General features: G+C 50.6%; 1 protein-coding gene and 1 long non-coding RNA gene across 5 annotated transcripts in view; one reads left to right on the top strand and one right to left on the bottom strand.

Moving 5' to 3' along the window:
- The window catches only part of LOC109289210, a 25,751-nt gene extending 7,184 nt beyond the window's left edge, over positions 1–18,567 (top strand). Inside the window, exons 2-3 of the long non-coding RNA XR_002095322.1 lie at positions 2,693–2,703; positions 17,967–18,567. This is a non-coding gene — a long non-coding RNA (uncharacterized LOC109289210). The remainder of the gene's footprint in view (positions 1–2,692; positions 2,704–17,966) is intronic.
- Positions 1–20,435, bottom strand: part of CACNA2D2 (calcium voltage-gated channel auxiliary subunit alpha2delta 2) — a 900,071-nt gene that overhangs the window by 182,129 nt on the left and 697,507 nt on the right. For all 4 annotated transcript variants that reach the window (XM_019505183.1, XM_019505184.1, XM_019505185.1 and 1 more), the window contains 2 exons: positions 15,091–15,222; positions 14,139–14,196 (listed from right to left, as the gene is read on the bottom strand). In XM_019505183.1, coding sequence (XP_019360728.1) covers positions 14,139–14,196; positions 15,091–15,222 — 190 coding nt within the window. The remainder of the gene's footprint in view (positions 1–14,138; positions 14,197–15,090; positions 15,223–20,435) is intronic.

The raw sequence follows: 20,435 nt of genomic DNA, 5'->3' as shown, positions 1-20,435 counted from the left end.
CCCCTCCCTGCCTGATTTGCCTTAACAGGGCCATGGCAGGATAGCGTCTGGCCATGTTCCCACCACTGGAGCAGCAAGGAGAGGGGAGGAGGGGGTTTATTTCCTCTTCCCTTCCCTGTCTCACTGGCAGGGACTACAGCCGTCCCGGCATGGCCCTGTTAAAGCTAAGGGAGGCAGGGAGGAGGTGAATTCCGCCCTCCCCGCCCACCACTGGGGAACGCAGCTGGGTGGATCAACCTCCCTCCCCCCACCTGCTTGCTGCAGGGTGAGGAGGGAGGCTCTGTGCAGTGCTGGAGGAGGACTCATCCCCCTCCTCCTCCCCATCTCCTGCAGGGTGAGGAGTGGGGCTCTGTGCAGCACTGCCCAGCCTGGGCACAGGGGGAAGCTGTCACTGAGCTGCAGCCACTGAGGAGGGCCCCACCCCCACAGCCCCGGTGGAGGCAGCCACATGTGCTCAGGCTAGGCCATAGCGGCGGGGCCCTCCCCAGCAGCTGCAGCTCAGACAGGGAAGTTGAGCCCCGTCAATGAGCGCAGCCTGGCCTGGCTCACATGGGCAGTGGCTGGCCAGGCAGTGGTCTACTTGGGCCAGCTCAGAGGCACCAGCAGGCCTGAAGCCCAGAAACCATCCACCGTGGAGGCTGGTTACAGACACATAAGCCTCCACGGTGCCGCCAAGCTGGCCTGGGTAGCCTGCTGCCTAACCAGCTGCCTTCCATGCAAGCTGGGCCCAGCTGTGGTCATTGACAGGGCTCAGCTTCCCTGTCTGAGCTGCAGTGGCGGGAGAGAGGGAGAAGGAGGAGGGGAAAGAGTATCCCCCTGGGACTGGGCAGTGTGGCACAGAGCTGGGAGGAGGAGAAAGAGGTAGAAGAGTCCCCCTCTGGGGCTGGGCAGTGCAGCATGGAGCCCCCTCCCAACTCTGTGGCAGTTTTGGAGGAGAAGGAGGGAGAAGAGTCCCCCTCCAGCACTGCACAGAGCCCCACTCCCCACCCCACAGTGGCAGGGGAGAGGGCGGAGGAGGGGGAAGGGTCATTCTCTGGGGCCAGCCAGTGGAGCTGTGCGCCCAGATTTCTCCCAGCTGTTAGGGAGATGCTACAGCAGGCAGGGCTCTCCCTCTCTTCCTCCTCCCCCACCACAAGGGTCTGGCCATGCCCCTGTCTGTCCAGGCTCCCTCTTACCCCACCCTCTGAACCCTACAGGCCACAGTAGGGGTTTAAACCCCTCCTCAGTTATAGTCAGGCCTGCAGGGGCTTAGCCATACCCCCCACTCAGCTCAGCTTCCATGTGGAAGGGAAGGGAGGGCTGCTCTAGCACCCCCAGGGCTTGTGGTGTAAGTCACTGCAGCCATATGCCTGCATTTCAGGAATGAAATGTGGATGTCTGTTCACTTGCAAACTTGTTTAATCTCTGCAGGTTGGAGAAACCTGCAAAAATTAAATCAAACCAGGCTCGGGCTTTTTGAAAAGGGTCACAGGGACCTACTTGTGGCTGCTGAAACCTCTGTCTGCAGTGGTGTGTGCATGCAGCAGGGCCCAAACAAAGGGAGTCCATAGTGCAGTGGTTCTCAACCTTTGTAGGCTCCAGGCAGCCCCCCATAACTCCTGGGAACTGAGCAGCACTCTAATTCAAGAACTACTTATTTATTGTAGCACTTAACTCTTGGCAGGAATGTGAAGGAGTGGAACAAGCTCTTAGCTCCTTAAAGAGCAAAGGGGCTGGGGCCAGCAATTAGTTCAAGCAGAGGGCCACTTACTGAGTTTTGGCAAGCCATCGAGGGCTGCATGACAGGTAGCCAGGGGCAGATAAATATTAATTTTCTAAATTTTTCAGGGGCCCCGCAGGCCGGATAGAATGGCCTGGTGGGCTGCATCCGGTCCAGGGGCCACATTTTGTGCACCCCTGGGCTGAGGTAATCATAAGCTCATCTCCTTGCACTGGAACTAGACATAGACCAGTCTATCCTTAGCTCCTTACACAGAGGGAAGCGGGGAAAAGTGAGCACTTAGGTCTTCACAGGAGGGGCTGGAAGGGACCAGTGTGACCTTTTCAAATGCAGACCACATTTACCTCTTTACAAAGGGCTTAGTTAGGAAAAGGCAAGTACTTATTTCCCCCCATGCCGTGGCATCCTCAAAAGGAGCTTGCAGCGCCCAACCATCCCTGTTGAGAATCACTGTCCTGCTGGCACTCCCTGGGCTTCCTCCCCACAAGAGGGAGCTCCCCACCCCTGCTCCATAGAGTGAAGTACTATGTTAGCCTGTGTTGGGGTTATGATGACGACCTATCCCTAATTAGGTGGGAGAGTCCCAAAATTTAAAGATGAAGTCCCAGTCATCTCTAGGACAGCATTTGTCCCCGAATTTCCAGTATCATGCAGTGAATCTGGGTTTTCCTTTTGCCACAGAAAAACATGGGAAATGGTGGACTTCCCTTTGCAGGCTGGAAGAGTTCCAGCCTGCAAGGGGCTGTTTGGGGCTGGGAAGAGCAGGACTTAGAGGGTGCTATGTGCATGTGCACACACATGCACGTAACCAGTAACATAGCCCCAGACAGCAGTGGAGAGCAGTTCCCGCAGCTGTCTGCAGATAAGTCAGGGTGAGGGGGCAGATTGAGGCCCCCATGGAGTTGGTCAGGGTTGGCAGCTGGGGCTAGGTGTGCTGCCCAGCCAGGGTGGTGCATGGTGCATGGGACCCAGGGCAGGAATGTGTGGCCACTGGGCCCGGCCAGGGACTGGGATGGAGCCATGGGTGGCTCGTCCAGGGGTTGGGGGGAGGCGCAGTTCCCTACGGTTGCACACACTCCTGGGTAGGAGGGCATGCCCTTCTCCCCAATTTGTGTATAGGGTGGGAAGGTTGCAGGCTTGGGGCTCCCCACCCTGCTGCCCTTCCACCCAGGAGCACTGTGCTGGCCATGCCGCCATAGTGAAGCTCCCCCTGCGCACATGCCAGTGATGATAGCAGCAGCAGTGATGCAGAGTTGTGCCCTCCACTGCTGCTGGGTGGCCGGAGGCACCATGCCACCATGGTGGCATGGCTGGCGCAGGGTTCCTGGGAGAGGCCAGCAGGATGTGGAGCCCTGAGCCTGCAGTGGGAAGCCTGCATCTGCCCTTGTCCCCCAGAGGCTCTGTTCAGCTTTGCTCCAGCTGTGCCGCAGGTGGAGGGTGAGGGACAGGAGGACATGTGTCCTGCTTTCCAATTTGGAAAAGGTGGTCACCCTAGCTGGGGTGAAGGTGCAGGCCCACAGATCCACCCTGCCCCTCTGGGGGAACACAGTACAGCACTCAGCACTGCTAGATTCTCCTAGCCTTTGCATGCAGCATTAGAATTGTTGTTATTTATAATATGCATTACAGTGGTGTCCCAAAGGCCTGGTTAGAGATTGTGGACCCCACCCTGCCAGATGCTGAATGAAAGCCAGGCCACCTCTGCCCTGAAAGAGGGTAAGGCTGCCACAAAATCTAGGGTGACAGTGACTTGGGCAGAGGGTTTTAGAGCACTACCAGAAATAAGACTGGCATCATTTCTGATGACTCCTACAAAGAAAAAAAGATGGCTGGTATTAGCTCCCTAGGAATTACTCTCACAATCCACTGCATTATGGGGAAATCCCTTAAGAAATGGTAACACTCTAAGTATAGGTATTGTTATAGTTATTGTTGTTACTATTATTACTGTAACATATAGGAGCTTACATCCAGGTCTAGGGATCCTCTGTGCTTGGTCCTATACAAACCCAGCACATAAAGCCCCTTACTGAGTATGGTGTGACCCAGCCAGCTCCACCAACCATTCTCTACCCTTGTAATTATGATGTTCAGTCCCTAGTACATTTCTGGACATGACTTAAGGGAGCCTTTTCTACCAAGACCACCCACTGCTTAGAAGAGTTCAACATTGCCCTGGTTGAAGTCAAAGGAAGCTTTATCACTGACTTGAATGGGATTGGGCCTGACATCAATTAATTAGTACTTAATTACTATCAATTACTCAACATTTCTGGGAATTACTTGTAAATGGACACTCTTTGATCACTAATCCCAGTTACTAATGTTCTCTAATTGGAAGTGATTATATTTTCTTTGGGTGTGATGCTGAGCTCTCTCCTGCACCAGCAGCTGTGGGACAGACCAGTCCCTTGAAGGGGAAGGAAAGCTTTTCTCCTAGTAATGGGGTCTGCTCTAATCTCTTACCTCTTGTCTGAGCATTACCTGCTCCAACCTTCCTCCCCGTAAGGCACAGGGTGAGGGAGGACCTGTACACTGGACATGTGCCTAAGGAGCAGGTTCTTGTGGCTCATAGCCAGTATGTCTAGGGCCTACTCTCCTCTCTGCCACTGATTCACCACATGACCTTGGGAGTCACTTCTCTACCGCAAGAGTTCACAACCTGAACTCACAGGAGCATGGAAGGGAGTTGGTGGCACAGCATGGGAGGGACTCATGCAGCCTCACACAGAGGGCTAAGAGCAAAGCCCAGGGTTGACCCCTCTGGTGCCTTGTGCTCCAGCTGCACACTCTGCCTCTGCCTGAGAACAAAGCATCCCATCCCCAGGGAGGTGGCGAGGTTTACACAATATTTGCAGAAAGCTTTGAAGATGTAATGCCCTAAATGTGATTAGGAAAGCAGTGGGAGAGAAGAGCGTCACAGTATATCAACCGTGTCTAGCTCCACAAGATGAGCTGGGCAAAGTGTGCCACCACTGCTCCACCTGGCATCCTCAGGAGAAGATACTGAAGCCCAATCCCTGTTCTCCTTGCTCCTGAGAGTGCCTCTGCTGACAGCCACAGGACAGTAGTCTGGGTGCCTGAATGAATGATGCAAGGGGGGAGGTCCTGAATTCTACAGCTCCCCAAGGAGCCATGGTCCTGCTAGACGCACCAGGCCTTGGTTCTGTGGAGGGGAGCGCTGAGTGCCTGCAGGCCAGGGCATGGCACATTTTGTGCTCTGGGGGGCTGCACATTCTTCTGTTAGGATTGTTTTGGGCAGGTGTGGGAGTGGAGGGCCCATGGGCCTGGGGCTGCACAGGGCAGATCCTTCAAAAGTCTCACTTGGTAGGGGGAGTGGTCAGTGAGGTGCACAGATTACAAGACAAAGGGCATCCTGGGAAACTCGTCCCCATCCCTATACAGCTGGCCTGCTTTTGCCACTGAAATAAGAAGCAAGGGAAAAGGGAAGCTCTTGGAGATCCCTACACATCTTTATTTGCTGTCACTTAAAACTGTTGTGTATTTGTTTTGGGAGAAAAGATAAGGAGGTCTGGTGCAAACTGACATAGCCCATTCATCCCTGAGATTCCATCTGGCGGCCCGTCACACCTCGGTCTGTGCTGCCGATGCTCACAGGGCTGCACTGATGCTGCACTGAGCACTCCCCCCACAAGAGAGCTGGGGGCGCGGAAGGGAGATGAGGGGGAGCCACAGCAAGATGTATGGGCACAACAGCCTTCACTGGAGTTAGCACGGCATTTGATAGAGGCCGGGTTACAATGCTGTCAAGGTCGTCCCTGAACAGATCGAGACTGCCATAGACACTCTTTGCTTAGGATTAGTTTAACAGTGGAGCAACAGGCTGGGTGCTAAAGGCAAATGCCTCACTCCAGACCGGGTGGTACAAAGGAAGCAGCCTACACTTGATATATCAGAGGGAAGTGAGGGTGTCTTTTGTCACAGAGATTCTGGCTTACTTCAGACTATGTAACCACCCATGAGGCAGTACTTGAGATGTGGGCTGCTTTAATTTATACCAAGGAGCAGCTTCGACCTTTGACACAGAGCAGAACATGGATGAGAGAGGAGTGGCCTGCAACCACCTTCACCGCTCTGCCCCTGGGGTGCTGTGACCCCTGGAGATGGACCAACCTCCTTGAAACTTGACAGAGCTCAGATCTGTAGCCCCAGCCCTTCACACCATGAAACAGAGTTACTCAAAGCTCTAATACCCAAGGAGCTTTGTTTATGGCTGGAACAGGCAACCTGGCCTGCTGACCTCAGCCAGTGACTAGGAGCAGATGGTAACAGAACTTGTCAGCTGTACTGGGCGATGGCTGTGGAGTGCCTCTGACATCAGTTCTAAAACCTTAGGATCGATTCAGATTTTTATGGGCAGACAATGCAGAGATTGTAAGCAGGGAGCAATGAGTCTGGAAAGCTGAGTGCCTACGGGGGCAGGGGGCAGTCAGGCCTAGTGCAGACAGGCACTCATGTAATGATAGAGGTGAAGGAAACCTGTTGGACTTCTTTGAGTAGCCTGCTTGTATGGTAAGTGTTGGGGCCACTCTGGGCCCTTGCACCTGTCAATGCCCCCACCTCTCTCCTCAGCTCTGAGCTCTGATCCTTTATGCCAAGTTCCAAGCTCAGGAGCTGTGCAGTGTATAGAGCTGAACTAAGATACTGCTCTTAATAGATTGTGGCAGCGCATTTATCTCTCGGTGCTGCACTCAGATTAATACTTAGAGCCCTGCAGGAAAAGGCTTTATTTAATAGGGCCATTTATCAAGGAAGGGAAAAAAGAGATGCTGGCTACTAACAGTGCTGCTGGGCAGCCCAAATAGCTCTCTGTAGGAGCTGCATGCTGTGTCCTTTCTCCAGAGAAAGAAATGGGGAGCCAAGGAGGTTGTTAAACTAGAATTTAGGACCCTGCACTCCCATCAGATGACCATGCTTGAAGTATATTGTACTGCAGTGGAGCCTGAAGAACACAAGAGATGAGGGGTCCATTGCATTATATCCACTATATTATAGCCTCTGTCCACATGCAGATCCCAAGCACTTACATTCTAAACAGACCAGACAGACAAAGGATGGGAGGCACACAGAGGAGAAATGACTTGTCCAGGGCCCCCCTGCTGCATAGTGGCAACTCTAGGACAAGGACCCAGCTCTCCTGCTCTTCACTGGAGTGCTCTACCCACTGGATGATGTTGCCTCTCACAGTTCATAATTAATATGGAATTAACTCCCCAGTCTGATCTAACACACCTTTCCATCCAATTCCAGGAGGGCTCTCCCTGAAAATATCCAACCCCATGCAGCGGCATCATTTGGAAGGCACAGTGAAGAATTTACTCTTCAACACTGCTGAAACGTAACCCTGAGCTGTAGTGGCCTCCTGCTCTGGGGGGAAGAAAGGACCTCTGTTTCTTTAGCCTCAGTTCCTTTACACTTCTCTTTCCTGCCATGCTATTCCCAGCCATGGCGGCAGCTCCTATACAAAAGGCACTGGTGACCACTGGCATTTTGACCACAGGGCTTGTATACCCGCTCTGAGCAAGGCTAGGCACAGATGCTGACAGCTGTCTCAAGCCCTAACCATCAAGCCAAACTGGGACGAAGGGCTAACATGAACATAGCCAAAAGTTCACTAAAATGAAGTCTTCACTGGAGAGTTAAATTGGGCTTTCCCCTGGGCATTGCCACTAACCCCATTTCTAACCACAGAAAAGCCCTCTCAGCCAAGTTGAGTGGTATGTTCTGCCTGGCCTAGATGGGGTGTGGGTTATAGCCAGATGCTGCTTTCACTGGAGGTGATAACCTGCTCACTTTGCAGTGAGAACATGAACTCAGTCACTCGAAGCCTGACAATCACCCCATGCTCCCATAATTTCAGTCCTCCCACACTCAAAGGGCAGGTAAACCTCTCTCACAATTCCCTGGAAAAAAACAAACAGCAGTTCAAAGAACCATTGGATGTGTCCCCAGAAGACATGGCAATGGGGGGGAGCACAACTTCAGTGAGGACACACTAAATCAGGCACAGCCTTGCAGTTTCATTGCTTACGCCCTCACTAGGCTAATTGGGTCATAGTCAACAGGGAAGTCATTGTCTCAGCCTGCATGTTCATGTGTGAATAGGGAATCCTGACCCCTAGGAGTAGGGGAGAGGTTGTAGAAGAAAGACCTTTTCTCTTTGTTTAGCTCTTGCCGCTTCAAGCTACTTGGCTTTCTCTCCAGCCTCCATATTTGTCCATCCTAGACATGCCAAACAGGACCTAAAGAAAAGCCAAGGCTGCAGCTGCAGAGCTTACTGCCTGCTCTCCTCACAAAAGACCAACTTCACTGAAAGCTAGAAACCAAAAGACATTCTGAACAGTGGCATTTTCTATCCTCACGGGCAGAGGGGTGCCAGGCCAAGACTCTTGCCTGCTAGGCTGCGATCCAGCAAAGCACTTCAGTTCATATTTAGTTTTGAGTATGTACTTAAAATCCCATTGACTTAGCCTGTGCTTAAATGCTTTGCTCCTGCTAAGGAGAGGAAGGATTGTAGTTGGGGCTGCTAGGCCCATTAAGCTGGAGCAAACAAGGGCTGAGAACTGTCATCCACCAAGAACCAGGGGAGAGGGAGCTGCAGCTAAGGGCTTAATACAGTAAAAGAATGCAGGGCCCATCAGCGTCCATTCCTTTAATAACCTGCACAGACGCTGCAATTGAGGAAAGTTAATAATTAATGTGGAGCAATCAAAGACAATTAACCGTAATGGTGAGGCCATTAATTTCCTGACAAAGAGGGAGCCTGATCAGTGCTCGGGTGCACGCGCCCACTCACTGCCACCACTCAGTCCTATCTGTCAGGCTGGTGACATGGCGAGGCTTGGACAGCAACTGTCTTTAAATCCTGTCCATGATGAGGCAGCACAGAGCCCTGCCTTGGAAGGTAGAATGCAAGCTGCTTCTTAGCAGCTTGCAGGAGTAGGCAGCCAGATTTTGCATGGGCTCTCTGTGCAAAACTCCCATGGGCTTCAATAGGATGCAGGCACCAGCTCTGGGCCTAATCCTGTGTGACCAAAAGTGCACAGTTTCTACAGACACCAACAGGCTCAGGCCCCACTAATAATACAAATGCTGTCCTGCAGAGTTGCTGTTTTTAAGTGTTTCTTGCTATTTCTATAATCAGCAGTTATTTTCAGCTTTGCTATAGCAATTCTCCCCAGGCAAGCTGCCTTGCACAAGAAGTCATTCAAACTATTCTACAAAAATGTAGTTTAAAAAAAACAAATCTGGCTGTATATAAATTGAGGAAACCACACTGCATAAACTTGGTGCCCTAGAAAGAAAAACAACCTTCTCTTCCCTGGCAGTTCAATAGTAAAAACATGGAAGTTAGAATTTCAGGGCAATCAGGTATTTGCATCCTAAAAATCCCACACTGCTTTGATTACTGACTTATGTTATAACAGCACCTTGAGATCACATCTGAAATCAGGGTCCCAATATGCCAGGCACTATGAATGTGCATTGTAACAGACAGATTGTCCCAAAGAGCTCAAGGTCTAAATAGGAACGGCAGACAAAAGGATCATTATCCCCATTTTATTGATAAAGAACTGAAATATGGATGGAGTAAGCGACTTGCCTCAGGTCATACAGCAGGTCAATGGCAGAGGAAGGAACCCAAATCCTGATTTTCTGAATTGTATGCCAGTGCCTTAACTGTAAGTCCATGCTAATTAGCATCACTTGTCAATATGCTCAGCTAAAAGACTACAGGTCAAGTGGGATGCGTCAGCTGAATGATATGTTCTTCCTAGAGCTTATCCTGGCATACCCTAGCAGGACGCTGCTGGGCAACCACACACCAATACTACTTGGGTCATGGATGCCCTGAGGATAAGCGAAAAAGTTCAGCCTGTCAACCTGGGAATGTGACACCTTTCTAGAGAATTAAATTCACTCAAATTAAAGAAATACACATGACTAAATCAATGGGTGGAGGGGGACTGCACAAAGAAACCTGCTGGATTGTTCTGTCTGCACATCAGATCCAATTAGAGAGAAAGAAAGAAAAGTCTAAATGGAGTCTGCTACTCCTGGGAAGCATCTTCCCTAAGGTACTTCCTAGCTTTGCTGAATTGTGGATGTATGAGGTGTGTTTACAGGAGAGAAAAGAAGTAACCAAGAATATAACAACATCCATGGAAAACACACCCTTCTTGTGTGTGTCCTACCATACAGCAACTGCTGCTTCCATGCTGCTGCCCACAGATTGCCAGGAGAGGGTGATTTCTAAGAGGATATTAGAAACTAAACAAAGGACATACCCACATAAAAATAACCCCAGTAAAAAAACAGGATGAAAACTCTAGCCCCTAACACCTGAGTGACTGATAGCATATATATTTACATGCCACAAAAAACTCTTGCTAAAAGTTCGCAAAGTTAAGCACTCACTAGTCATTTGGCCCTTCTGTGCATATACATTATGCTATAGTCTTTAATTAAATTATACTTGTTCTGTTCTTCCACAGCACTCCTTGTTCAATGCCCAAGATGGACAATGTCCTGGGGGTGAATCAGATCTGTGCAGTGAGTTGTCTGCAGGACCCTGCCTCATCTGTTGCAGCTGTTGGAAGCTGAACTCTCTATGTACTCCACAGATTCTCACAGAGAATGAACTGTCATAACTTCACTGAATTCAGCAGAGCTATGACAATTTACATCCATGGGGATCTGTCTCCACAGATTTTATGATTATGGGATCTGATATTCTATCACTGAGAGATGCAGAGGGTCTCCATCTCTTGGTACGTACTCATAGCTCTGCTCATGACACTCACCCCCAGGAGAGATGAGCATGCAACACCAGAACGGAACATCACATACCAAGGCCACAATGGAGGAAAGCATTGTTACTCAGGAAATACTTAAGCATAGACTTAAATGCTCTCCTGAATCTATGTCAAACAGTGTTTTTCCTCTTAAAAAGGTGAAGAAAATGAAGTAGAGCAGGCAAAGAGGATGCAATGCTCCATTTACATGGATGGGTCTAATCTTCCTGGCTGACCCCTTTGTGTTGCTGTTAGCAGGATCCCCAGGGATGTAAGAGTGCAGTGTTGTGGGACAATGGCAGGATCAGGCCCTGAGATGGGCACAAAGTCATACATTGCCCCTCATGGTGTAAATCTTCAGCTGGTTTGAATCAACTCCAGCATATGCTGATTTACACCAGCTGCACATCTAGCCCTGCATAAACAATTTAGACATAAATGAGAAAAATGCGAGACTGCTTTGTCCCTTGATTGCTTATAAATGACTGGGGACAGCAGGCTGAGAAGGTGTCTCTCAGACGAAAAAAATCAGTACTTTATAACTTTCTGATATGGCTTCATTTAACCCAGATGCCTTTGCACTGTGTTCTCATGCCCACAAGCAGGCTCAGCTCTGCAGACTGCAGCTGAGCCAACCTTATCCTTCCTGCAGCCCGTTCTGTAGTGACTGGACTTTGTCTTCAAATAAACAGGACCCTGGAGTTTAAAGGACAGACTTGAAACAAGCTGCTACTGTTTATGCAAATGCAGGCTATTAAACATGAAAACCTTCCCTACCTCTGAGATATTTCCCTTTGTTGCCCTTCCAGGGCTCCTGTGCCTGGTGACCCCTGCTGTGTCATGGCAGGTGATAAACACCTGGTTGGACACATGAGGGGCTAACAAGGACTTGAAGGAAAATAATACAATAGTGATCGTCAGGCTAATGAAGGAGAAGAAATGTCACCCGAACACAGGCAGGCTCTATGCAGGAAGAAAGGCTGTTTACTTACACTACAAAGCAGAATGCAGGAATGCAGACACCTTTATGATTTCTGTTACCCCCTGCATTCTAGGATCCTGATGGGGTATGGACAGTTAAAGAGAAAACCCAAGTAACCTACATTTACAGTGGAATAATTAGCACCACACAGCTAGCTCCTCTACCTGGGTTAATAGCAAGCGATTCAATCATGCTTAACTTGGTGTGTGGCTAAATTGATGCTTGCAGCTATCACTTAAACATGAGCTGTCATTGTCTTGTATTTATCTCTCTGTCCTTCTGGCTCTGGTTTTCAAAAGTCGTTTGTTTTCCTTTTTAAATGGGGTTGCTACGTGAACATTGCCGATGAATAAGTACTCCATTTATGATCACAACTGTGGGCAGAAAGAGATCTGCCCAGTTTATCTGTATCTAAGGATTTATCTCTCTATCTAACCCTCTCTCTTTCCAGAAATACCAAGGGAGGGGAGGTGAGAAGGAGATGAAAGCTGCAGCTTGGATGCCCCTGCCTGTGTTATTGTATCCATTTTCCAGTGCCAACCATGTGTGAAATGAAAATTGGACAGAGCTGGCTGCTCACAGACCTGGAATTTCATCCAGCCTAACTTTGTCCCTACAAGAGAGCAAGGGATGGAGGGAGAGAAGGAGAAGACGCAAGCCAAGAAGAGGAAGAGAAAGGGGAAAAGGGAGATAGGAGGAAAGCTCTGCTGAACAGCTACACAAATGGCCTAGGTAAACCCATTTCCATTTTAATAGCTATTTGCTGTAGCAGTGCAGGGAAGAGTGCAGCTTGCTGTGCTTTTTAATTCTGATTACCCAGAATGCTCTACTAATTTGTGGTAGGGTTGGCAATTTACAGTAACTATACAGTGGGAGACATTGATCATTGATGCTCAGCATTCTCTTACACACTGTCCACGAACAGGTCACCTTTGGTGTAACAGCACTGTGCCCCAGAGCTCCTGCGGTTCTTAGTACAATACTGAGACCAGCAGAATAAACAACCGGCTACGGCAATGGGAAATTCTACATGCCCTGTGCTCTGTGCAGCCTCCAGAGGGTAGAGTTAACACTCTCTGCCAGGGAGTTTGCTGGGCTGTATTAAGGGCAAGTGAACATATGTCAAAAGCACTCTAGTTGGAGTGCTGGACTGGAACCTAAAGACTTGTCACCTAAGCCTGGCTCTGCCACTACTGTGCTGAATGACCCCTGCCAAGTCACTTTCACCTTCCATAAAACCATGCTGCTGATACCAACCTCTGTCCAGTGCTTTCAGTTCTACTGGCCAAAGCTGGATGCAAGAGCTAGGTGTTACTTCTCAATACATCTCTTTGAGAACAGAACTTTTTGCCAAAACACTCTGATCTTCTCAACAGTTTCCATGTTTCAGAACTGTTTAAGCTTCTAATTTTAAGCACAGGGTTGTTGCTTATATGCTTGTTTGCTTCCTTTTGCCCTTCCTGCTTGGCCAGCAGAATGGCAAATTCTTCTTTCCAAATAGTTTCAATGTCAGGAAATGTCACATTTGAGAATAGAAAAAAAACCAAAATCTTCATAAGCAATCAAAAGTTGGTGAATTCTAATTGATGGTCCTCCTGTGAAGAAGGACTCAACTACCTGGAGCTGGGCCCAGTTAGTTTATGAAGTCCACTACCACAAGACATCACTGTGGCCAAGATCTCAGCAGGAATCAACACAGGCCTGGACTTTGGTATGAGTGATATCAGTATCTGCACTGACAAGAGTGGGGATGGCATTTTATCCATCAAGGATGGATGCCACCACCCTTCTTTTCTTACTCCAGGATCACTATCATAAATTATTTCACTGCTGGGTGAGCCGGAGTTGAACTGCCACCTCTTCTCCCAAGCGAAATGCTGTCTCTGGAGAGCAGAAGCACTAGGACTTTCCCAACTCTCTTTCTAGCACAGGAGTGGACAGGCTAGGTGGGTGTATGAACTGCTGGCCCCAGAGGACAAGGGCAGACACATTTCATGGCAGCCCAGGCTGCCCACCTTATTGTTTGTTCTACTTTTTGTTCCCTCTCTGTGACATGCTAATCTTGGATCTCAGCCAGTGACACAAGGGACCAAGCTGCAAGTTTCTGTGAACTTCCAGACACCCTCAAAGCTGATTTGGCAGGATGGCCTTGTGCTGACCCATTTTACAGATTGGGGAGGGGGAGGGGGGAGGCGCTCAGGGGGCAGTCTGTACCTACAATGAGATTCCTCAGCATGCAGAAGTGTTTGGACCCATAGTTGGCTGGACCCATCCCCATCGCTGACCTTTCTGTTGATGAGCTTTATGGTACACTAGCCCCCATCTCACTGTGTGTATCCATGTGAGATGCTAACTGTGCAGTAGCATCACATGGCAAAAACTGTGCCAAGACGCTACTGTGCAGTAGTATTAGGCTGTGCAGCAGCATCACTTAAAAGGCATTCCCCGGCACTACTACATAGTAACTCCAGTTACTACACATTTATTTAGTACTTCTTATACAAGTATTAAATAAATGTGCAGTAACCACTGTGCAGTAGCATCTCATGTAGACACACCCACTGACTGTCATCCATATTTGGGTCCACCCACCCCGTGGGATTCTCCCCATCCCCCTTACCAAGGCCTCCTGCGGACATCATACAGGTCGATCTTATTAGGTGCTCTCCATGGGGTGGCTGCAATGAAAACAGAAGCAAGAAGAGTTATGAAACCTTGATGTGTGAGGCAGGTATAGATAACAGATGGGGATGCCATCATGATGCTGTCCTGCCTACAGAAGCAAAACTGCTGTGGACATCAGAGGGAGCCTTGTTTGTAATGGAAGTGTTGGACCCATGGAAAATACAGGGGAAGGCAAGGGAGAAACAAGAATGAGGGAACAAAGTGTGTGAAGGGTGGGGAAAGGGGCAGAGTGAAAGGACGGGAGTGATGGACAGAAGGAGATTGGCTGGGGGAGCAAGAGATAAAGTTCCTGACAAAGGAAGGATGATGGTAGCTGGAGACATAGAGAGAGGGAGAGAATAATGAAAAACAGGGACAGGATGGGTAAGGAGTAGGGAGGGAAGCATGGCCCTTCACTAAGTTTCCAGTCTCCTATTGAAATGTTCCTAGGTGAGACCAACTAGTGACCTCAGAATAACACATGCAGTGTTTCAAGGAGTAAACTTGTCCACAGGCATGTTAAAGTCCTGTTTCCTAGCCATCCCCCTGAGTCTTACAGCATGCATGCTAGGTCACTAGGAGTGAAAGCAGCATAATGCTCCCACTTCCCCTTGCCTTTTCCCACAGATAACTTCCTCCCAATCCACCCTCACAGGAGAGGAGGGGATATAGAACAGAGGGGAGGGGTGCAGGGCCATGACTCTCAGCTTTGCTAGACATGGCCTGTCAGCTCTTCAGCTAGAACATGCAGTGAGGTATGAGGAAACTGTGCTGCTACCCCTTATAACATGGGCCCTATCCCTCCCAGCACAGGTACGAGGCTGCTGTGTCTCTCAGTTCCATGCTGAGCAGCACTTAGTGCTCCTCTTCCCTCCTTCCCCTGATGCCACGCTGCTCACATGACAGACCTGGGTAATAGCGGGTCACGCCCGTGGCACTGCCAAAGACCTGCCACAGCAGAGATGGATCTTTCTTCCGGTTTTCAATGAACACATCCTCCAGGGCCTGGGTCCAGTTCAGCTCATTGAGGATCACGGTAGCTGCAAGAGAGAAAGTGCACAGGTTGTCTCAATGCATATGGGGAAAAGAACATAGTAGCTCTAGGTCCTTAGTATGAACAGACTTGGACTCTGTGGGCTAGAGCAGCCACTGATGTAACCTGGTGTTGCTCTATTGACTGTGATGCTCAAGACAGCAAAAATACCCAGCAGTCACTGTTCTGCAGGAGTCCCTGCTGCAGGGTCTCTAAGAACAGCCATGCGGATGGCCTGAGGCCATATCCTGTCCCAGTACTCACTACACATCAGGACTTAAACAGCAGCTTGTGTGCCTCAGTCCTGGCTCTGCTGCCTCCTGCAATGCATGGACAAGGGGGAAGGGGGATTGCTTTCTGTCCAGCAGCAGGGCACAGGAAGAAGAGATAGGACAGAAAGGACTCTGGGGATGGTACACTCTCTCAATGGCAGATAGAAGAGGCTCAGGAACAGCTGCTTCCAGTTGCCATCATGATGTGTGGGGAACCCTGAAACTACCCTCAGATGGGCAAAAACCCTGGGCTGCCATGAGTCAGCATAGAATTGTACAGCTCTGTCTGCACCACCTCTCACCATACTGGCCATGGGAGGAGCCCAGCAAGCCAGCCCATCGCAAACCCATCATGATTCCTTGGTTCCATGGGAGAAGATGCAGCCATTCTCTGCAGCATCCTTGCTCTGCCCTCCCCATCTGACCCCCATGAGTATTCTCACTAATCAGCCTCTCCACACTGTAGCTGCTTGGCCCCCATGCCCTCCATCCCTTTCATTCCCTCTGCCAGGGCCTCAATTGTTGCTGCCCTGCAGGCTTGGGATTTGCCTCCTTCATCTTCTATGTCTCATCTAAGCATTTACTTACCACCATGTTATACCCGCCCTGGCTCTGGGCTGCTGTGACTTGTTCATAAAGGGAAACAACCCTTTGCTGGAAGCACATGTTTGTCAATGCAGAAGCTGACTTTAGTCAAGCTATAAAGGATGTTGGAGCTAACCAAAGGCAAAAGCCTCACCAGACTCCACAATTTCTTACTGCTGTACCCTGAATCCTGCAAACTCGGTCTCACCCAGTTCTGTGATTGTCATTGCCCTACAAGAGTTAATCACAGGTATAAACCTTATTCCCATCTGATTGCAGAATCAAGTCCACATGCCATGAGTTAGGGACAGGGGCTTCACCATATCCCACTATAACCAAGCCACTGAGGGCCTGATTCTTTGTTCAAGCTGTAGGCCAGGGGTCAGCAATCCCTGGCATGCGTGCTGAGCATGGCACGCCAGGCCATTTTGCTTGGCATGCCACCACCAGCCCTGGCTCTGGGTAGTTGCTACCAACCACAGAGCCCAGGCTGCTCCCAGCAGGTGGCTGGGAAACTGCAAGCCCTGCTGCAAGCAGCCCAGACTCTGTGGTTGGCAGCAGCTACCCAGAGCCAGGGCTGGGTGCAGCAGGCAGGCTGCAAACAGCTGCAGTGGGCTCCAGCATCAGCTCTGTACTGGCACATGCATGCATGCCCTGGAGCAGATGGTGGGGGAGGGGCCTGACGCAGTGCTACCCTGGTCTCTCCCCTGCTGCTGGCAGAGCTGATGGTGGGGCTCCAGAGCCGGGCACAGCTGTTTGCAGCCTGCCCACTACTTGCTGCAGCTGCCCAGAGCCCAGGCTGGCTACAAACAGCTGTGCTGGGCTCCAGAACCCAGTCATTAGCTCTGTGCCAGCAACAGGAGAGAGAGGCTGGGGTTGTGCTGCCTCAGGCCCCACTCCACTGCCTGCTCCAAGGTGCGTGTGCAGATGTTTGCAACCTCCTGGCTGCAGCCAGCCCCAGCTCTGCGTAGCTGCTGCCAACTACGAAGCCTAGGTTGCTTGCAGCAGGACTTGCAGCTGAGCCCACCTGATTCCCACCTGCTCCAAGCCCAGTAGTGGCCCAGCCCTCCTACTGGGATGAGGCTGGTGCTGCCCCATGCCAGAAGCACTGCACCTTTGTGGGCTTAGCTGTGTGAAATGCGTGGGTGGACTCTGGGCCAGGGCCTCAGCTGGCCATGCTGCAGCCCATGGGCTGACTCCCCAGGGAAGCACAGGGGCTCTGGCAGGCTCGGGGCATTGTTGAGTCAAACTTTGTCCAGTGGCCCAGCAGCCCGGCTCTGTGCACTCATGCATTTGGTTCTGTATGTCTGTGTTTGGTTCTGGATGTGTGTGTGCATGTGTCTGTTCTGGTTCTTTGTGTTTGTGCACATAGAAGCATGGAATAGTAGGACCAGAAGAGACCTGTAAGATCATCAAGTCCAGTCCCCTGCCATAGACAGGAGGTAATTGGGTTCAAACAAGTTCAACGAGGTACTTGTCCAACCTCCTCTTGAACACGTCTGGGGATGGTGACTGAACAACTTCTGCTGGGAGTGAGACAGATTTTTCAAGGGCAATGCAGGTAAGTGCCCAATCCACACAGGCTGACCAGCCTGTTATTTCTGCCTGTGAAAACCTGCCCTTTAGCCTCCTCTTCGGGTTTCTAATGGTTCAGAAAGCTGTCATGAACCAGAGTCCTGGGCTGCTACAGCAGAAGTGGACTAAAACAATACTTATTGTTTAACCAAATCTCTAGTGATCATCCAGCATTTAGTCTTTGGCTCATCATGTAAGCATCTCACTCACAGGGTATTGAGCACTTAAACACCTTTTAAGATTCTGGCCCTCTGACCCTCACTGAGATACTCCCAATTCCACAGATCATGTCACAAACAGAAGCTATTTCTATCAACAGGATGAAGTGATTGGTCAGGAGATGAAAGCCACAAACCAGACAGGTGGTTGCACCGCCTGGCTGTCCTCTACCTCCAAGGAAAGCTCTTTGTGACCAGTGCTGGGGAAAGCAGGTGGGTTCAGATCCAGGCTTGAGTGCATTTGCAGGCAGATCAAAACTGGGGAACTTGGTGGATGGTACAATACAATAAGTTGAGCAGATGGATCTGATGCACTGGGCTGCCCAATATACTGTTTCCTTGCTAGCATGTGATTTTCCTACAGCAGTGGTGCTCAACCTTTGTTGTGTGACAAATTGTACAATCAGAAATGGACTGAGGGCTGCATAGAAAAGCATTGCTGGAGCTTAGTGAGGGAAAAGAAGGTAAAAGTGGTGGCAGCATTTGCCCCCTTGGGCTCTGGAGCTGCATGAATGCAGTGGCTCCAGCCAGTGACCACACTGACATGCTGGTGGGCTCAGAGAACTTGCTGCACAAGGAGAGCTCTAGCAGGGGCCCCACCAACATGCCAGTGAACTCATGATGGTGACAGGTTATTTATATGGTTCTGTGTGTGCGTGTGTGTGAGGTTTTCTGTGTGCATGTATGGTTTTCTATGTGTGTGTGTATGTGCCTGGTTCTCTCTCTGCTCCCCTTTCTCCTCTTTTTTTTCTCTTTCTCTCTTCTTTCTCTTTTTTTCACACTCTCTCTCACTGCAACATGGTTAACAAAAAAAGTACACAATAACAAAGGCAACATTTATGATTATTAAATATACTAATATGCAATGTGTCCTGCCATGTACCACCCCCCCCACCCCGCCATTTTGTTTTTCTGGCATGCCGGCACTCTGGCACCTTCCAAGGTAGACACCGTGGTTTTTTCGGCACTCCGGCCAAAAAATGTTGCCTACCCCTGCTGCAGGCAGTCAGGCTTTTGGCTCTGGAGGTCTCTGGTTTGATCCCCAGCATGGCTGAGGTTGGAGGGGAAGTGCTATATATGCATCATAATTTGTCTTTCAAGCTTGCTGCATACTTCTGAGGAAGAGGTGAGCCTCTATAGAGGCTTTCTTTTCAATCAACAGATGTTGGTAGAGACTCTAGGCCTCTTCTTCCACAGCTCTATGTGATCACCCCAGGCATATGTTTGGCTTTCGATCTCACTGTCTTACAGTCAAAGAATCCCTTTCTCCCATGAAATGACAGCTTCACTCTGGAGCTGCAGGACACACATTCAAGCTTTTGGAATGTGCTCGCCGCCAGGTACCCACAGCAGATGGGGAAATAAATTGGGTCTGTCCCCCACAGGGGCTTCATTCAAATCCCTCCTCTGTCAGCCAGCCTCCGAGAGACAGGGAATGAGAGGAAGGAGCCCTGCAGGGCCTGCCCCGCTCTACATTTGTGCTGGCCCTCACACCCAGCGCAAAAGCAATTAAGATGCCAGCAAACGGAGGCTTTAAATTATTCAACTATTAAAGCAAATGATAAGCTCTGAGCATACTGACACTGTGATTAATCAAATGGATCGGGGCTGTCAGAGTGTGTGGGACAGGCATGTGGTTAGTTGCTGCGGCCAACCTGCTCTTTAAAAAATGCTGCTTCTTCAGGGAGCCTCTATGGATAGAGCTCAAGGGGAGGAAGTCCAGTGATTAACCACTATGGCACTCAAGGGCTGGAAGGTGGGAGCAGGGACCTGACTAAGCTGAGGAAGACAAAGAAGGTCTGACCCCCAAAAAAGCTGTCTAGCCTGTGAATCTTTTGCAGAATCTCTATCCATCTGAGGTGGGCAAAATATGACCCGTGGGCCAGATCCAGCCCACCAGCCTGTTCTATCCAGCCCGCAGGGCCTTTAAAAATTTTAGAAAATTAATTTATATCTGCCTGTGGCTGCCTGTCAAAGATGACAGGTGACCAGCAGCAGCAGGACCTAGCGGGAGCCTGTGGCCGAACAACAAGGCTAGCCCGGCTCCACCCAGCCCCCCACCCCCTTCCTGCCCTCAGCCCCCAACCAGAAGCCTCTGCGGCTTCTGGCCTCTGCCCCGGGGCTGTTCCCCATCCCTCCCTCTGAGTGGAAAATGAGGTAAGAGTGGCTGGAAGTGATGGCTGCAGGGAGCAGTGGGGGATGCAGGGAGCAGCGTAGTGGCAGGGGGGCTGTGGCGAGCAGCGCGGGAAGTGGCAGCTGCGGGGAACGGCGGGACCCACGTGGTGCACAGTAGGCGGCGGAGTCACAGCGGTCCCTGGCGGGCAGCAAGGCCACGACAGGCCCCTGCAGGCAGTACAGTGGGCCCCGACAGGTGGCAGAGCCCTGGCCAGGCTGCAGTGGGCCCTGGGAGGCAGCGGAGTGGCAGGGCTGCAGTGGGCCCCGGGAGGCAGCAGAGCCACGGCAGGCAACAGAGCGGTTGTGGGCCCTGGCAGTTGGTGGGGTTGCGATGGGTGGCAGAACAGTAGCAGGTGGCAGGCCCTGGCAGGTGGCAGAACTATAGCCGAGCCCCA

This window comes from Gavialis gangeticus, unplaced genomic scaffold (genome assembly GCF_001723915.1).
Source record: "Gavialis gangeticus isolate Ggan-Ray unplaced genomic scaffold, GavGan_comp1, whole genome shotgun sequence".
NCBI lineage: Eukaryota > Metazoa > Chordata > Crocodylia > Gavialidae > Gavialis > Gavialis gangeticus.
This window is presented reverse-complemented; position numbering and strand designations above follow the sequence as displayed.